Below are 17,028 nucleotides of genomic sequence, written 5' to 3' on the forward strand. Positions count from 1 at the left end.
TGTGTGAAGGCAGACGAATGTTTGTTTATTGGTAAACAGCATAGTTGAAAGATGAGAGAGGAGAGGGGGGCATGCTTACATAAAAAAGGAAATTCATGTAAAGCATGGTACGGCGGTTTTGATTGACTTTTATTCTGTTGTTGGCATTGGTTTTCCCGATTCTTTCTAGAATTAGTTACTCACAAGAGGGGACCATTTGAAGGTTGTCAACCTTCATAAGTGAAAGTTGTGCAATGAAAATGACTGGATTCGAACTTGGCACAATCAGGTTGCCAATCAGCATCATTAACTACTTCACCACCACTACCATCATCTCTATATATGTTTAGGTATATGTATATTGTTACGGATGTCTTGATCAATGGATAGAACCACAAACAAATGATATAACAGGGATTACATAGGAATCAGCATAGTACAATTTTTTTGGTGAGCTTAATTCTGTTGACATTGGTTTCCCCAATCCTTTCTAGAATCAGTTGCTTACTGGAGGGACCATTTGAAGGTTGCCAACATCCATGAGAAAGAAGTAGTGCTAAGTAATTAACTGGATTTGAACTTGGAAAACAGGTTGTGAGTCTGCACCATCTTCTACTTCATCACTGTTACCTCCTAAAAGTCAGTTATTATTATTTATTTTTTTGTTTCAGTTTCCTTTAGTTGAAGTTCTCAGAAATTAAGAGGCCTCCTTCCTGGGTCTGACGTATGATCTCTCTATGAGATACATAGACATTCGAATACTCCATTAAAGTTCTTCTTTACATCTCAAAACTTAGTAAAGAAGCTAAGAACATAACATTTTCCTCTCCTCAATGGACCATTTAAATATGTTATTGTATACATTTCTTGTGGTCTCTTGATCTTACTGGATTCCAGGACAAGAATTCATCTATTCTGGTGGAGTATCCAACTTTGTATTGTTACTTGATGTAACATTTCTTAGAGAAGGTGCACCATTCCTCGTGGGTTATCGATACTGTGGAGATCTTATTTGGACAGTGAATGCTATTTTAGGGAAAGTACCCTCATGCCAGGTTGACCTGACTAACCCCTGTAACAGAGAAACCTTAGACACTTGAGGATAGTGTTTAGTATGCATTCAAGTTATGAGATGTGTATATTATGTTTTGACAATATCTATTATATAAAGGGTAAATATCTATTTGTATATTTAGATAAAACTTAAAAAATACATGACAAACACCCACAAAGTTGTTTTTTTTGTTTTGTTTTTTTGATTGGCATAACCATTGATATCTAAGATTTAATAGCCATTTAATGTTATCAAGACCTACACACATCTTTTAATGTTATAATGTAATCAGTGTTCCAGCTACTAATTAAAGGGAAATAACTCTGATTTTTTTCTCAGAGTTATTTCCCATATGCCATATAACTGTTGCCAACATCCATAAACGAAAATGGTGCTAGGGTGTATTTATTTGCTTCCCCACTGAGCAAATTAGGCACAAGGCTGTTTTTTAATATGGGGAGGGGAAGGGAAAAGGGGACCACCTTCCGAGAGGTGGGAAATGGGAGCTGAATAGTGATTTGCCAGCTGGCCCTTGTAGGGTTGCCCCTACATGGACCAGGAGATTGCCACAAGGGCAATCGTCTTTGCTTGCAGCATCTGCCGGAACAGATAGTATACTTTGATCTTGTCACCCAAGCCACAGAGAAATGGTGCTACGGAACGAACTGCATTTGAACTTGGCAAACCCAGGTCGTCCGTCTGCTTCTTACAATATTGATGATAAAAGATTTATGGTGTGGGGAAGGAAGAAATTAAACTCGAAGCGAGTGCGTTGAACATTTTTATCTCTATGCATCAACTGAACATATTGAATAGTGGTCATTTTCTTTTTAGGCTTTTATGTGTGTACGCATTCTAAAAAGTTTATACAGAGAATCGATTCGTGACCACTACTTTAGATCACACTAGGTAACATACAAATATCCGTGCATGAGGTCGCCAAGCTAATCAAGAACCTTGATTCCAGTAAAGCAACTGGCCCTGATGGCATCCCAATTATAGTGTTAAAAAGCTTCAACCAGAACTTGCTCCCATACTTACGAAACTGTTTAAGCGCCGCCTTAAGGAGAAGTGCTTTCCGACTCCCTGGAAGACCTCATCAGTTTGCCCTGTATTTAAGAATTCAGGTGATAAGTCATCTCCCTCTCAGTACAGACCAATAAGTCTCCTGTGTGTTATGAGTAAGTTGCTGGAATCCATATTAAATAGAGAAATAGTCAACCACCTCAGCAGAAACAACCTTCTTAGTGACACACAATATGGTTTCCGCTCTGCAAGATCTACCGCAGATGTGCTGACGGTTATATCTCACAGGATTAGTGAATCTCTTGACAAAGGCTTCCTTTCTAGGGCAATTGCTTTTGACATATCAAATGCCTTCGACAAGGTATGGCGTAAGGGTCTACTTCACAAGATTTCCAGCTACGGTATAACTGGAAATGTTTTCTCAATCATTAAATCATTTCTCTCCGATAGGCTCATAAGAGTAGTGGTCGATGGACAAAAATCAGAGGCCTGCAGTAGTGGTGGGACGATTAATCGGAATCGTTAATCGTAAGAATCGTGTATTTTGGGAGGTATCGGAATCGGAATCGCATCGTTAAAAAATACCTTAATTTTCCGATTCCTTCATTACGATTCTTTTAGTCTGATGTTGAAAAAAAGAAAAAAATGTCCTGATATTTCTAACCGCAAGAGAGAAATGTAGCATGTTATAAAAAGAAACCAAAGAAATTCATTACTAACAGGGCAATGCTTAGTGCCCCCTCCCTTACAAGATTCATTCATTCAGATCTATTGTAATCAAAACTACAAAAGAGTTAACTTGAAAAGAAGTATGAAGGGCTCTACATTGCGAGTAAAAATTTAAAAAAATACGCTTATCTTTTTGGTGACTGTTTTTTTTTTACTAACAAATCTTCTAATACTGAACGAAAATGCTTTTTCAACTTATATTTTCTTAAAATAAAACGAGCAAAGTCAAATTATTTAAACAGTAAAAGGTTTAATAGAACAATATACTTTTTTTTCTTTTTTTCAAAGAAGGCTTTTGAAAGAAATATCTCTAAAATGAAATTGATCACGTATTATTTCGCAAAATTTTGAAATTTGGACCAAATGAAAATTCGTTGAATTTCTTGAAATCTTTTTTTAACTCTTTGGTCCACGACTTAGCAAAATTACCAACTAGTCACTCAGAGCAGTTTTATTAGTGAGGGTCGAAATCGCAGTGTCTTTTTTTTTTTTTTTGCCTAAGTCACCATCTAGGTGTCACCAATTTTTTTAACCCTCCTTAACTTCAAAGACAATTTAAATACAATATATACAACTAAAAAAATAATTTTTAAAAATGCTGATTCTATTTCATGAAAAATTCTTTTAACTAGAAATTAAAAGATAGCTGACTGACAGCAACAGGAGCACTGGTTAACTACTGAACCACGTGGAAAGGTGTGGGGGGAGGGAGAGGAAAAAAGGAAATTAAATGATGATAATAAATTATGATAATCGTCTTTGAAAAGCACTAAACTCCTAAAATTTACTTCTTTAAAATTTTAGGCGGCATTCCCCGGCGATTTTAAAGAACTCTCTCTCTCTCAAAAAAAAAATAAATAAATAAAAAATAAATTTAATTTTTAAGTTTGGGAAAGATATATTTATTATAACCGAATTCCTGTATGAAGACTACTTTATTGGACGTCAATTTGTGAGATAAGTAATTTTTCAATGTTTAATATGTTTTTAAAGTTTCAATTATCAATTAAATTTTTTTAATTGCGTTTTATTTTCAATTTATTTAAAAAAAACAGGGTTTAAAATGTATTTTTCAAGGTAACAAGCTTCGAAAGAAGTCTAACCAAAAAAAATCACTTAAGTTTTAATTTCGACAACCCTGAGAATTTAATTATTAAAAAAATATTGAAATGTGACATTTTTTTTTTTAACATTTCTATTAGTTCAATTAATTTTCTTTCAATAATTCATTTCACTCAACAAACTTCACCATTTTTTGTTTTGTTTTGTTTTTCTTTTATCTTTTTCTGTAATTTTGGTAATTATTTTTGCTCAATTTTATCTAGTATTTCATTTGTTTTTATAGTGGTATCGTTTTTATATGTGTTCCTTTGATATACCCTATTTCAAAATTAGTTTGGCTAAACTTATTCTTCACGTTAGAAACAACGTGTAAAAGCAATGAAAAAGTAAGAAAAAACAATAGGTGTTAACTACACTTTGTGAATTATGCACGTTCATTTATAAATTATTAAATTAAATATTTATCTTTTTTTATATTTAATTAGTATATATTTTATTTCTCTTCCGCAATATTTTTTTTATTAAATTCATTAAATCTGTTAATTATGAGGACCAAAATAATGAATTGTGTTAATTTATTCTCTAATTTTCTTGTTTTTGTTCTGTTATATAAATTCTATTTTATTTGTTTTTGCTCTGAAGGATTAATTCTATTTTCTTTGTTTTTTTTTTCTGTATTCCAATTAAGTAAAATAAATTTTCTCTAAAATAAATTTTGCTAATTTTTCCGTTTAGTTTACTATATAATAATTTTATTTAAACCAAAACACGACTGTGTAGGCATAAAATATCTCTTCCAAAGTTAGAGAACATATTTGGGAACTACCCGACCATAAGTATAAAACTACCTGGTATATTTCAAAATAATAATTCCCTAGGAATCGGAATCGGAATCGTACTTGGTATCGGAATCGTTAATCAATATTTTCCTGGAATCGGAATCGGAATCGTATAAAAATTAGGAATCGTCCCAACACTAGCCTGCAGTATTAATGCTGGAGTCCCTCAGGGGTCAATTCTGGGCCCAACTCTCTTCCTGATCTACATCAATGACCTCCCTAAACACATACTTAAATCATTCGTTGACATCTATGCTGATGACACGACCATCTACGGCAACACATCAAAGGCTGTAAATGACAAAGTTCTCTCTGATTCTCTCTCCTCTGATCTCGAGCACGTGGTTCAGTGGGGGAAGACGTGGCTGGTTACCTTTAATGCATCTAAAACCAAACTCCTATCCTTACATCATCAACGCTCTGATCCCCATCTGCCATCAATTGTGATGGATGGCTCTCGTCTGGGAGAGGCCCCGTGTTTTGACAAGCTTCTGGGTTTGACCTTTACTCCTAATCTGAAATGGAACACGTACATCAAGTCTGTTGCCAAGGTCGCTCCAGAAGATATCTCACTACTGATGCAATTCTCTATCTATATAAAAGCCAAGTACGTCCAAGGATGGAATACTGCTGCCATATCTGGGCAGGAGCTGCTAAAAACAGCCTATCCTGCCTTGACAGAGTACAAAATAGACTTTGTGGCTTGATGGGGGATGCCCTTTTCTCTACCCTGCAACCTCTCTCCCACAGAAGAGACGTTGCGAGCCTATCCTTGTTTTATCGTTATTTCCATGGCAGGTGTTCGTCTGAACTCTAATCTCTGGTCCCCCCCCCTCGCCAATCTTTCACGAAAAACACCCGTCTAGCTGAATCCACTGTGAAAAATTTCCCCCACTCTTTATCTGTGCCTAAATCAAAATGTGGATTCCATGAACAAAGCTTCTTTCTTAGAACTGCACGCTTGTGGAACTCTGTTCCGTCTGCCTGCTTCCCACCTGACTACAACTTGGATGTGTTCAAGTCCAACGTTAACAAATTCCTAATGAACCGCCCCCCTTAAGTAAACACTTCATCAAATCTCCACACTAACGTAATGTACTTGCAATAACCCTTATCCCTGAGTGGCTTCCGGGCCTTGATAAGTGGTGACCACTGTAAAAAAAAAAAAAAAAAAAAAAAATCATATTTGACATGATCATGGGTGCTCTGTAGAACTGAAAGACAAAGTGAACAAAGTCGCATTCTAACATTTAAAATAATCTTATTGATTCATCCTCATTAACATAAAAATAAGAGAGGCTGAAAGAGAATGATGTCAATAAAGGAACACGTCCATGAGTTGAGACAAAAGATTAGAAAGTTCATGTCGTGTTGAATAAATTTCCTGTTAGTAAGGAAGAGAAAACGTTTCATATATATGAAAGGTACAAATGAATGCCCTGTTCGTAAAGAAAGAAAAATAGCTAATATATAAGAATGTTTGTAACAGGCCGTGTGTAGTAGTTATATGGTTATGTGTATGTTATACTGAGTTCACATATGTCCGGCAGTCTCCATATTGAGTTCTTTGGGCTTCTTGTCGACTCCCCTCTTTGCTAGATGGCCTAAAGAAGCCCTCTTAATGAACTGAGATTCTAACCAAGTAGATGAGTCCCGACGCTGGAATAGACCGAGATGGTTTGGCCATATCCAACGCATGACAATCGACAAGTGGCCAAAAAGAATCATTAAGTATGATGTCCTTGGAGCCTGTTCAAGAGGTCGTCCTAGAAAGAGGTGGAGTGCTAACATCATGGGTTAACAGAAGTATTGGTAATGGATCAAATCAAGTAGAGAGAAGCCATATTATTTAATTAATTGGAATGTTTATTCATTTATTTATTGCGGACGATTATCGTTTCGGCCAACTATTCCTCTGGCCTTCGTCAGGTGGTTAACGCGACGAGATAGGAACCACCTGACGAAGGCCAGAGGCATAGTTAACTAAAACGTTGTGAAACGACAGGTAAAAAAAAAAATTTTTTTTAAATAATAGTCCGAACGAATAGAGAGAAGACATTCAACCAAGTCGATAATCCAAACGTCCAAGCTTCTAACTTGGAGAAGAAGCAACGATAAACATGTAGTAGTAGTAGTAGTGTTTTGTTTGATACACAAAAAAAATATATGAACCAAATCTGCCATTGCATCGCTAAAATTCTTTACTCAGTTTACCAGTTATGATATTGTTGTGGATGCATCCGACAATGTAGCAACAAGATATCTCGTAAATGATGCCTGTGTTATCTGCCAAAAGCCATTGGTGTCGGGAAGCGCCCTCCGATTTGAAGGGCAGGTAAGCAAGAATTTTTATACATTATTTTTTTACAAAACATTATTTATCAAACCACCCGTAATCTGCAGGGTCCATATTTGTTATAGATATAAAAATATATATATATAGGCTAAGTTCATTTATCGCAGTAACAGTAAGATAAAAATATTAAATTCATCTTCACAAGTCAGGAAAAATAGTTTTATTGATTTGTGGTTGATGTTGTAAAATTAACAAATATCGGCAAAAAAAAGTGACCCCCTCCCCCGGTTGAAAAGTGCCCAGTTGAAGGTGAAGATATTAATGTTTTTAGCCAATTTTTCGATATTTGTCGTCTGAAAGGTCGAACTTCAAAACGATTCTGATCTTATAAAAAATCTGTCTCCTCTGTCGAAAGTTTTAGGGACACATGCAAACATACATACATACATACATACATTTATATATTGGTAACTAAAAATTTTCGACCCAAACCAATTAAAAAGCTTGCCCTATCTCTGAATACCCTTTAAGTAAAATTTCAAATGTTTAGACCAGAAAGTGTCTGAGTAATTTGGTAGAAACCGCAGAGATCAAATTTTTTTAACTTTGATCCCTATTATGACCTCTTAACATTTATTGTTTGGGGCTCAAATCAAGTTTTTAAGTTAGATCCATGTTCAAGGAACCTATATTTCAAATTTCAAGTGTTTAGACCCAAAATTGTTGGAGGAGTTTGGAAGAGTTCTCAAAGGTCAAATCATTAAACTTTGACCCCTTAATCGCCAAATTTCTGGTCGAAAACGAATTACACAGATTTTCTCAAATCTCAGTACCCTGAATCGAATCTGTAGACTTAAAATTGACAAAGTTATTGCATAAGGAAATGTACACACACGAAGACACACACAGACACGTTCACTTTTATAGATAGGTAGACAGATAGATTAAACAAAAATATATATGTATACATAAATATATATGGAAACAATTTTGTGTTTACTGTAAGCTTTTTACGCAAATATTATGCAAGTATAAATCATGTAGAATATATGCATGAATATAATTACACGTAATAGTTAACTAAAGATGATTATCCCATAAGAAAACTGAAAAAACTAATAGGGAATTAATTAAAATGAATGTTTAAAAGAATATGTAAATTAGCTAGATCTTTTGCTAGTGAATGCAATCCCACAACCCATATATAAGAAAATTGTATTTTCTTTTTAAATAAATAGAAAAGAGGGGTTTTAATATGAATATCAATACACACAAAAGAAAAACGAATTTATAGGAGTATAGATCATTTTTCGTAATTTTTGCAATTTATACTAATTTCGACATGACACAAAGTACGTAATAATGTTTTTACCTGAAATGCATTTGTTTGAAATCCCGTTATAATGCACAAGCACCGTATTATGTGCCAGCATTTTTAAAAATATACAATTTCAATCAATCAATCAATCGTATTGGCAAAAATAGCAAATTGCAGCAATTTGTGTAAAAAGATAGATGTTGCCTCTTTCTATAATGTCTGAATATTTGTTCAAGTCGACTATAAATCTGAATATGGTATCATGACAGCCTCCTCTGGCGGACTTTTCTAGAGAGTAGAAACACAGGCAGAAAATGTTACCTTTTTTGTGTGTGTAGATAAAAGCGACAATGACATGTCTTCTGCAGGTGACCAACAAGACTACAACTAGGTGTTGGAATGAAAGCTTCTCTTAAAATAGATTTACATTCCTGTTGATGATGTTGCGTGATAGAATCACATCTCCTTCGCTGCTCAAGTGAGGACAGACATGGTCGTTGAAACTGTGATTTATACTTTAAAAGAAATTGCTCCAATTAAATTTTTAAACGTACTATTTGAATTCATCAGACCACTGTTCTCTTGAGTGTCATTTTCGCAACGCTTCAGTTGATGTAACCTCCAAACTTTTTCAGGTGTATCTTTTCGGACTCAGAACCCATGGCGCAGTGGTTAGAGTACTTGGAAAAATCAACTGTGAAAGTGATAGTCTCCTGAAGGTTGAAGGTTCAATTCTCAGTGTGGGTGACCGAAAAATACAATTGCGAGGACCTCTATCCAGTCATGGCTGACGGAACAAGAGCATGCTATTTCTGTGAAGTAAATAATGGGTTCCGTTTGAAATTCTGTCCAAATTTCTGAGTTCAACAGAAACATTCAGGAGTTTGACAGGATACACCTGAAGAAGGTCAGTGGTTACATTGACTGACACGTTGTGAAAATGACACTCAATCCAAATAATATAATCAATACTCATCTAAAAAATTGAGAAATGTAAATTTTTAAAAATCAAAAAATTTGGTTTCAGTTTTTAAAAATAAAAATAATCCAATTTCAATAAAAAAAAAAAGTGTCCTATAGTTTATCAATTGAATTGTTAAATGTGGTACTAAATATGAAAACAGTGAAGCTATTATTTTCAGAGTTTGATTGACTTTCATAAAATCTGTTTCATATTTAACAACAAATAATAAAAAGACCTTTTCATGTATATTCCTACAATTCAACTCTTTTATCAACCTAATATTTTGATTTACAATTTCTTTCCTGTTTAGTTAACAGTCTATAACTATGAAGGAGGTCCCTGTTATCGATGCTTGTTTCCCAAACCACCTCCTCCTGAAACGGTGACAAACTGCTCAGATGGTGGTGTTATTGGTGTAGGTAAGGAAGTTTAGTTTTTCTTATTGAAAAATCAAACAATCCGTATTGAGTGTTAAAATAGTTTGAAAACATACTTTTGTATATTAGGACCCTATGCCAGTAAGTAGATTAAGTTAACTGGTATGCATTTTGGCAAGGGTTACACTTGTACATGTCAGGATAACCTGATTATAAATGGAAATAAACTCGATGCAGCTAGCAAGTATTTAAAGGTTAGCTCCCTTGACAAAGCACATCAGAAAATCGAGTGTTAGAAATTACATCACGTGTTTGAGGACAGAACAGAGTTTCTGGACAGTCGGAGTTGAGAAGCGGTAAAAGCGACATGTAGAGAATCGGAATAAACGTCACCTTGATGTCTACCACGTGTGTCTATCAATCCTCAAGTAGAAGAACAAATAAGATGAAATTAATTTTAGCCTCTTTTTTAGTTCTACCCACACCCCTCTGTGAACAAACTTTCTATCCTCAAAAAACATTTGAAACCTCCATAAGTCTTCATTGTATTCAGTGCATGAATAGATTTGTCTTCAGTTGAACAGACGATCACAACAATAAAGGGACACGGCCCACATATGGAAAAAGCGATGATAAAAATAAAAACAAATGAAAGACCAGTGACCGTGCATGTATGTAAGATTTTTATTATTTATATTGTTTCTTGATCGATCACTGGCAAAACCCTAGAAATGCACAAGTATGCATTTGTGAAAAAAAAAATGTCCGAATGTTTTTTGTATAATGTTTGGAATGTTACGATACTTGGTTTAATGGCAACTCATTTCAAAGAAAATGTTTCATATCAAAGTTCATTAAATGTACATTTGGTGCAGAAATTCAGATTAATGAATGTTATGATACTTGGTTTAATGGCAACTCATTTCAAAGAAAATGTTTCATATCAAAGTTCATTAAATGTACATTTGGTGCAGAAATTCAGATTAATGAATGTTATGATACTTGGTTTAATGGCAACTCATTTCAAAGAAAATGTTTCATATCAAAGTTCATTAAATGTACATTTGGTGCAGAAATTCAGATTAATGAATGTTATGATACTTGGTTTAATGGCAACTCATTTCAAAGAAAATGTTTCATATCAAAGTTCATTAAATGTACATTTGGTGCGGAAATTCAAATTAATGAATGTTATGAAATTACAGTGTTATGAGGTTACATCTTTTTTATTAATACTTAAATTCACTGCAAACAAAGCACATTGCCACTGAAACGTAAGGGATTGCTGTGGATTAGGGGCCACATTTATCGGGGCATCCCAAGTGAAGAGTTGAGCATCAAGATATTTATTTATGAAGACATGTTTTTTTAGAGGCAGCAAACTTTACATTAAAATAAATGAAAAAAAAAATTTTTTTATACAAATATGTGGTTTATTCAAATGTCTTCCAAGTGGTCTATTGTATCTAGTTTATCGGCATAGACATGAGACTTTATATACCCTAAAGAAGATAATCTAATGGGGTTAAATCACACAAACAGGGTGGCCAGTTGACAAGTTCATTTTGTGAAATTATTTGTTCATCAAATGGTTCTCATCATTTGCAATTTGCAAATACTGTTTGAGTATTAATCTCTTCATGATGAATTGCCAAACAAAGCTGAACTCAAAATAATCAATCTGCAAGTCTACAATTAAAGAAAATGTAGTTGTCAAATTAAAGTTTGCTGCCTCTAAAAAAAAAAAACACCTTATATATTACATTTAAATTTCTGTATGTTAGTACAGTGAAACATGAGGCAGGCAGGAAATTCCAAAAGCACTATCCCAGATGTGATAATCATGGACTAAAGAAATTACAGCATTATGATGTTATAAAATTAATTTAAGTATTTTCTTTTTTTCTTTTGTAGTTCCTGGTATCATCGGTTGCTTGCAAGCTTTGGAAGTGATTAAAATTGCCAGTGGAATTGGATGTATCCTTTATATATCATTCAGATGTTAAGATAAGAGTATTCATTTTTAGACAGACACCAGATTTTATTAGGTTTTATATATATATATATATATATATATATATATATATATATATATATATATATATATACATACTATTATATAAAAGGAACAGTGTCTGTGAGTTCATTCTTTAATGACCGAAAACGGCTGCATTGATTTTTATGAAATTTCACACAGAGGTACTTTGTGTCTGGGAGTGTTCTTAGATAGGTTTTGTATTGAAATGTCTTTGATAAGTATCGATAATCGAAATAATCTGATGAAAGAAGAAACAGGCGATTTTGACCAGTTAACATCTTATACAGCTTTACATCACAAATGAATTTGAGAAGTTTTATTACCACACAAGTGGAAAGGCCCAACATATAAAATCAGCAGTAGGTTCTTTGATATGACAGTGGCGCATTCAAAATGAATTTCTGTTATAGCACAATTGAAGCATGATACTTGACTTTTTTATTTCAAATTTTAATGCAAGCCATTATATATAAAAATAATTTTATGAAATCAACAGTAGGTTCTCTACAGTGCAATGTAGACTACAATATATTGTGAACTTAATCATTGTCAGAGGCATGTGTATCTTCCTCCAGGTGCATCGTGATAGGTTTCAAATTAGAGCAGTGTAGGTAATCAATTGATTTGATTGAAAAATGGTCGATTTCATCAATTTCGATGACAATAAAAAATATGGGAGTGTGAAATATTTGTTGATCATTATTCAATCCCGGGCAACGTTGCGACACCCTGCTAGTATATATACATATATATAGCGACTTATGATTTTAGTACATTATACACGAAAAACTTATAAAAGAATTAAACAATACTGTAGATCTAGCTTTTGAAGTTGGTAAAGGTAAATATATAGACTTTTCAAACCCTGAAGCTTTCTGGTGTAAAAATAAAAACAGCAAAACTAGTGTTTCGAAAGGTATTTTAAAAATACTTATTAAAGAAAGTCATTTTCAAATATGAAACAATATTAATCCAAACTGTAGGCATTCCAATGGGGTTAGATCCTGCACCATTTTGAGCAAATCTTTATTTATACTTACATAGACTGGAATATATACATGTCATCACAAAGAAAAAATGATATATCCAGAACATATAATTATCATGGTTGTAGGAGATTTATTGACAACTTTATATGTATAAACGATAATGAGAAATTTGAAAAAATAAGCATGTTATATATCCAAAGGAGTTAAAATTAAATTCTGAACATAGATGTGAACACAAGCTACATTTCTGGATTTAGATATAAAAATTAAGGATAGAATTTTTGTTTATAAATATTTGATAAAAGAAACTCTTTTCCCTTTCAAATAGTTTGTATGCTACACAAAGATAGTACCTGCCCTGTATTTATGTTTTACGGAACCATTATTGTCAGAGTTTCTGAAAATACCTTGCGTTACCTTAAAATTAATAGATTTTATACTCCCAGTTTCTAGCATAGTAATAAGGATGATTACTTGTGGACGTTCCTATTTTGAAAATTAATAAATGTTATAATTCTTTTTCTATCCTTTGAAAATGATTCAAATTTTAGTATGTTATTATGGATGATAACGACTACCAGTTGTGAAAATTTCAGCTTTTCACAGTTGTTATTTCTAACAAATATTAAGTTTTAAAATGTTGTCCCTTAGTTTTGGACGCTACTGTATTAATTCATATACAGATTTTGTTGTATCACAGCTCTTAAGTGTGAGTGTGTGCAACTAACTGTTATTACGTTACAAATTAAATATGCATTACTAATATTAAAGTATTCATATATTTTTTGTTCTTGTCCAGAATTCCCCCCTTTTTTTAATAAAAAGAATAAAGAAAAATCTGTATGATGTATGACAAAGCAAAAATATATTTCAAAAGTCACGTAAATTAATCAAGTAATTTTATATTTATGAAAAAAAATAATTTTTAATCGATTAAATAGGAATTTGTAGGCATTGCAACATAAATCTCCCACGTTTTCAATTATTGCTTTGTTATCTCCCTTGTTTCTTAAGATTTTTTTTCAATTCAAAATGACGGGTGAGATGGTCATTTCTCCGATACTCATAAAATTTGATTTTCTTATTTAAAAATAAAACTTGATCAATTTATATGATTTTTGGAATATGGTATTGCATCATTGGTACATGCATCATACAGATTTTTCTTTATTTTTGCTTTTTAATCTAGAAAGAATTCTGGACAAAAGTCTATTTCATATTTTTAATCGGAGTTTGCTCATGTTTGAGTATAAAGAGTTTTATCAAATATTTATTAATTGAATACATAAAACATTTTGCCTTAATGTGGAGATTCAAATGCTGCCCTAAAAGAGAATTTCATTTCTTTTGGTGAAATTATTTAATAAACACAAAAACATTTTTTATTGTCCTGAAAAAGAAATTACATTAACTTTCCATTTCTAATATTATGACTCATTTCATTGTGTGTTCATATAATGTTTCAGCCGATGTAATCTCTTCTTGTCGAACTTAGGAATCTTTCTGTTTAACTTGGAAATCTGCACAGAACCACATATTTAATCCACATGGATAGCATGGTCTCTTTCTGTCAGCCATGACTGGAGTAGAAATCCTAAGTAATTTTTCGCAACTGTATTTGGAGTGTTACCTGCACTGAGGATTGAACCTTATAACTTCCAACTGTATTTTACAAATACTTTATCCACTATACCACGGAACTTTACGGATGGGACGAAAGCATGCTACCCCCACGTGTTAAATCAAAAGTTCCGTTCGAAATTCTGTGCAGATTCACAAGTTTGACAAGTTATACTTGAGGAAGATCAACGGTTAAATCAAGCGAAACAGTGTGCGAATAACAAGATGAGAACAGTAATCCGAATATTATGAATATCAATCTTCATCTCAAAAATCTCAAAAATTCAAAAATAAACTTTCTATTCTTAAAAGAATTTTGTCTGCATTTTATTTTGAAAAATATTTCTTCAAATGAGGTTTTTGTTCCATATTCAAAGAGTGATGTTCATCTATGATCTATTTTAATGGAGGACGTCATAAATTATCTTTCTAGTGTTTGCAACCAAGTGTATACCATAATCCGTTCATGAATACTCACAATCTGTGATACAATGTGCTAGTTTTAAAAACTTTGAAATTTTCATATCTTAATTTATACTTATACGGCACAATCATGTTGACACACTGGTTCTCGCCAGATCACCAAAGTTAAGCAACATTGAGTCTGGTAAGTACCAGATGAGTGACCATTTGGGAAGGCAAGATGCTGTATGTACTGCAAGGTAAAATACCAGGTTGAGAAACTGGTGCTGTCTATCCTTCTCTCAAGAGTAGATGGGCCTCTCTTAAGCCATGGAAGGCACCCCATCTAGTGATGGCATCACAAAAAAAACTACCCTTGATAGCCCTGGCGAAGCATCAAGTATTCAGCTACTGGCAAGATTTGAATTACACTACAAATTTGTGTAGTGAGTTCAATCTCGGCTACGACCGCGCTGGATGGATGGAATATTTAATTCATAGATTAAAGTAAAGAGATACAAAATATCTTACTACATAATCGGAAAGAGCACATACTTTCATATAAATGTACCAAGTTTCATGAGAACAGCTTAAAAAAATAAATAAATGACGAAGAAACTTCAGAAGTTCTTAAAATGAGGAGCTCAATATTTGGGTCCACTTTTTTAAAATGATTATTGAAAACATATCTGATGCAAAACAAAAATTACAGCAGATTAAATTCTTACTTTTGAACAAATTGTGTTGCCATATTAAAATAAGTTTTCACCCCTATTCACAAACATAAAATAACAATTAGTTAAAAATAAAAAGTTAACTTGCAATGTTAAGTGTGGGAAAATGGAAGATACTATTGCTAATTTTTGTAGTGATATGCTGTTTAATTCTAACATACTATCTTTGAGCCATCCTTCCTATGTTATTGACAGTATAGACACATTTAAACAAATAGCATTATTATCATGGAAAGGGTGGGGTATGAACGTCTTTATGAATAAATGGAAGAATAAGTTTAATACAAAATACAACACATGTATTGGTTGAAAAATAGCGCTCTTTTACAGCTGAAAAATAGGTAACTGAATTTCAAGTGACATCATGGTGGTTGGGTAGTAGAGGAATTATTGATTGCCTATTATTCACAACACTATTATACTGATCCTGCAAGCATATGCAATCCCGTCAATAACTTGGAGGAGACTTGATTTTGGCATATAACATCAATGGGTATTTTTTTATCTACATTTTGAGAAGTTTTTCACCCCAGTGCCAAGTCATAGTCTCCGTGGATAGAACTTATTTGCAGGCAACATCCTTAGTCAGGCAAGATCACATGCTCAGAAAAAACAGCTAGTAAGGATTGAGCACAGATGATCCATTAGCGAATAAATCTCTTCTTGTCTTCAACCATTGTCGTCTCTTGGTTCTTTTTTCAGGATATGAACAAGCTTATTTGCAGCCAACATTTCCTCAGTTGAGCAGGATTGCAGTAAGGGATGCATGCTGGAATGAATATCGAGCAAAGGAATTTTATGAACTTTCATGTATTTTATTTGGTTGTGACATGTGAGGCATTAGATCTTCCTTAAGAGGGAAGGTATAGATAACACCTATTGCACAATTGTTTTATAAATAGCATCTATCATACAATTGCTTCTTTATTAAAAGAAAGAAAATAAAAACAAGAAAACTTAATACCCCAAAATGTCCTTAACTTTTCACAGCTTCTTTCAAGCAGCAGTTTTTAATGTTTGATGGACTAGATGGTTCTTTCCGGAAAATAAAGTTACGTCCCCGGCAAAAAAATTGTGCTGTTTGCTGTGATGAAAGCGAACCAACACTAATCGACTATGAGCAGTTCTGTGGTTCTCGGGCAGACGATAAGGTAAATTGTTTAACTGAACTTCTTCATCCGGTTTTGGTATTTAATAAGGATTGACCCTTCACCTCCCATCCCCATGCATGCACAGCCAAGAATGTTGGCTTGAGAAATGACTTGGTGACCGGAACTGAAATAAATGGATGCTAGATTCTGTTGAACCTCTCCAGATGTGTGTACCTAACATTTGATAGTTTTCAAGTGGCTGAGAAAACATACAGAAGTCGTCAGTGTTAAATTTATTTAAAAATATTTAAAATTCTGTTCTGATGATTGAATTATTTGGATAGAAAAGATACATGCACAAGGTATCAAACTTAACACATTAGTCATATAGGACAAGAAGGAGGAAGAAGCAACCTTAGTAGAAGTCAGTGTCCCCAATGATGCTGGGTTAAACATAGCTGAGAGAGAAAAGATAATGAAATACCAAAGTCTTGTGTACAACATGGAAAG

The 17,028-nt window shown here is 33.3% G+C and overlaps 1 protein-coding gene across 1 annotated transcript in view; it reads left to right on the plus strand.

Annotated features, from left to right (window-relative positions):
* LOC145260518 (adenylyltransferase and sulfurtransferase MOCS3-like) overlaps window positions 1–17,028 on the plus strand; it is a 46,296-nt gene that overhangs the window by 16,423 nt on the left and 12,845 nt on the right. The window contains exons 6-9 of the mRNA XM_080118654.1: window positions 6,907–7,024; window positions 9,578–9,686; window positions 11,559–11,621; window positions 16,418–16,578. Of these exons, the coding sequence (XP_079974780.1) occupies window positions 6,907–7,024; window positions 9,578–9,686; window positions 11,559–11,621; window positions 16,418–16,578 (451 nt within the window). The remainder of the gene's footprint in view (window positions 1–6,906; window positions 7,025–9,577; window positions 9,687–11,558; window positions 11,622–16,417; window positions 16,579–17,028) is intronic.

Source organism: Euprymna scolopes, chromosome 36 (genome assembly GCF_053919585.1).
Source record: "Euprymna scolopes isolate OS-2025 chromosome 36, ASM5391958v1, whole genome shotgun sequence".
NCBI classification, from domain to species: domain Eukaryota; kingdom Metazoa; phylum Mollusca; class Cephalopoda; order Sepiida; family Sepiolidae; genus Euprymna; species Euprymna scolopes.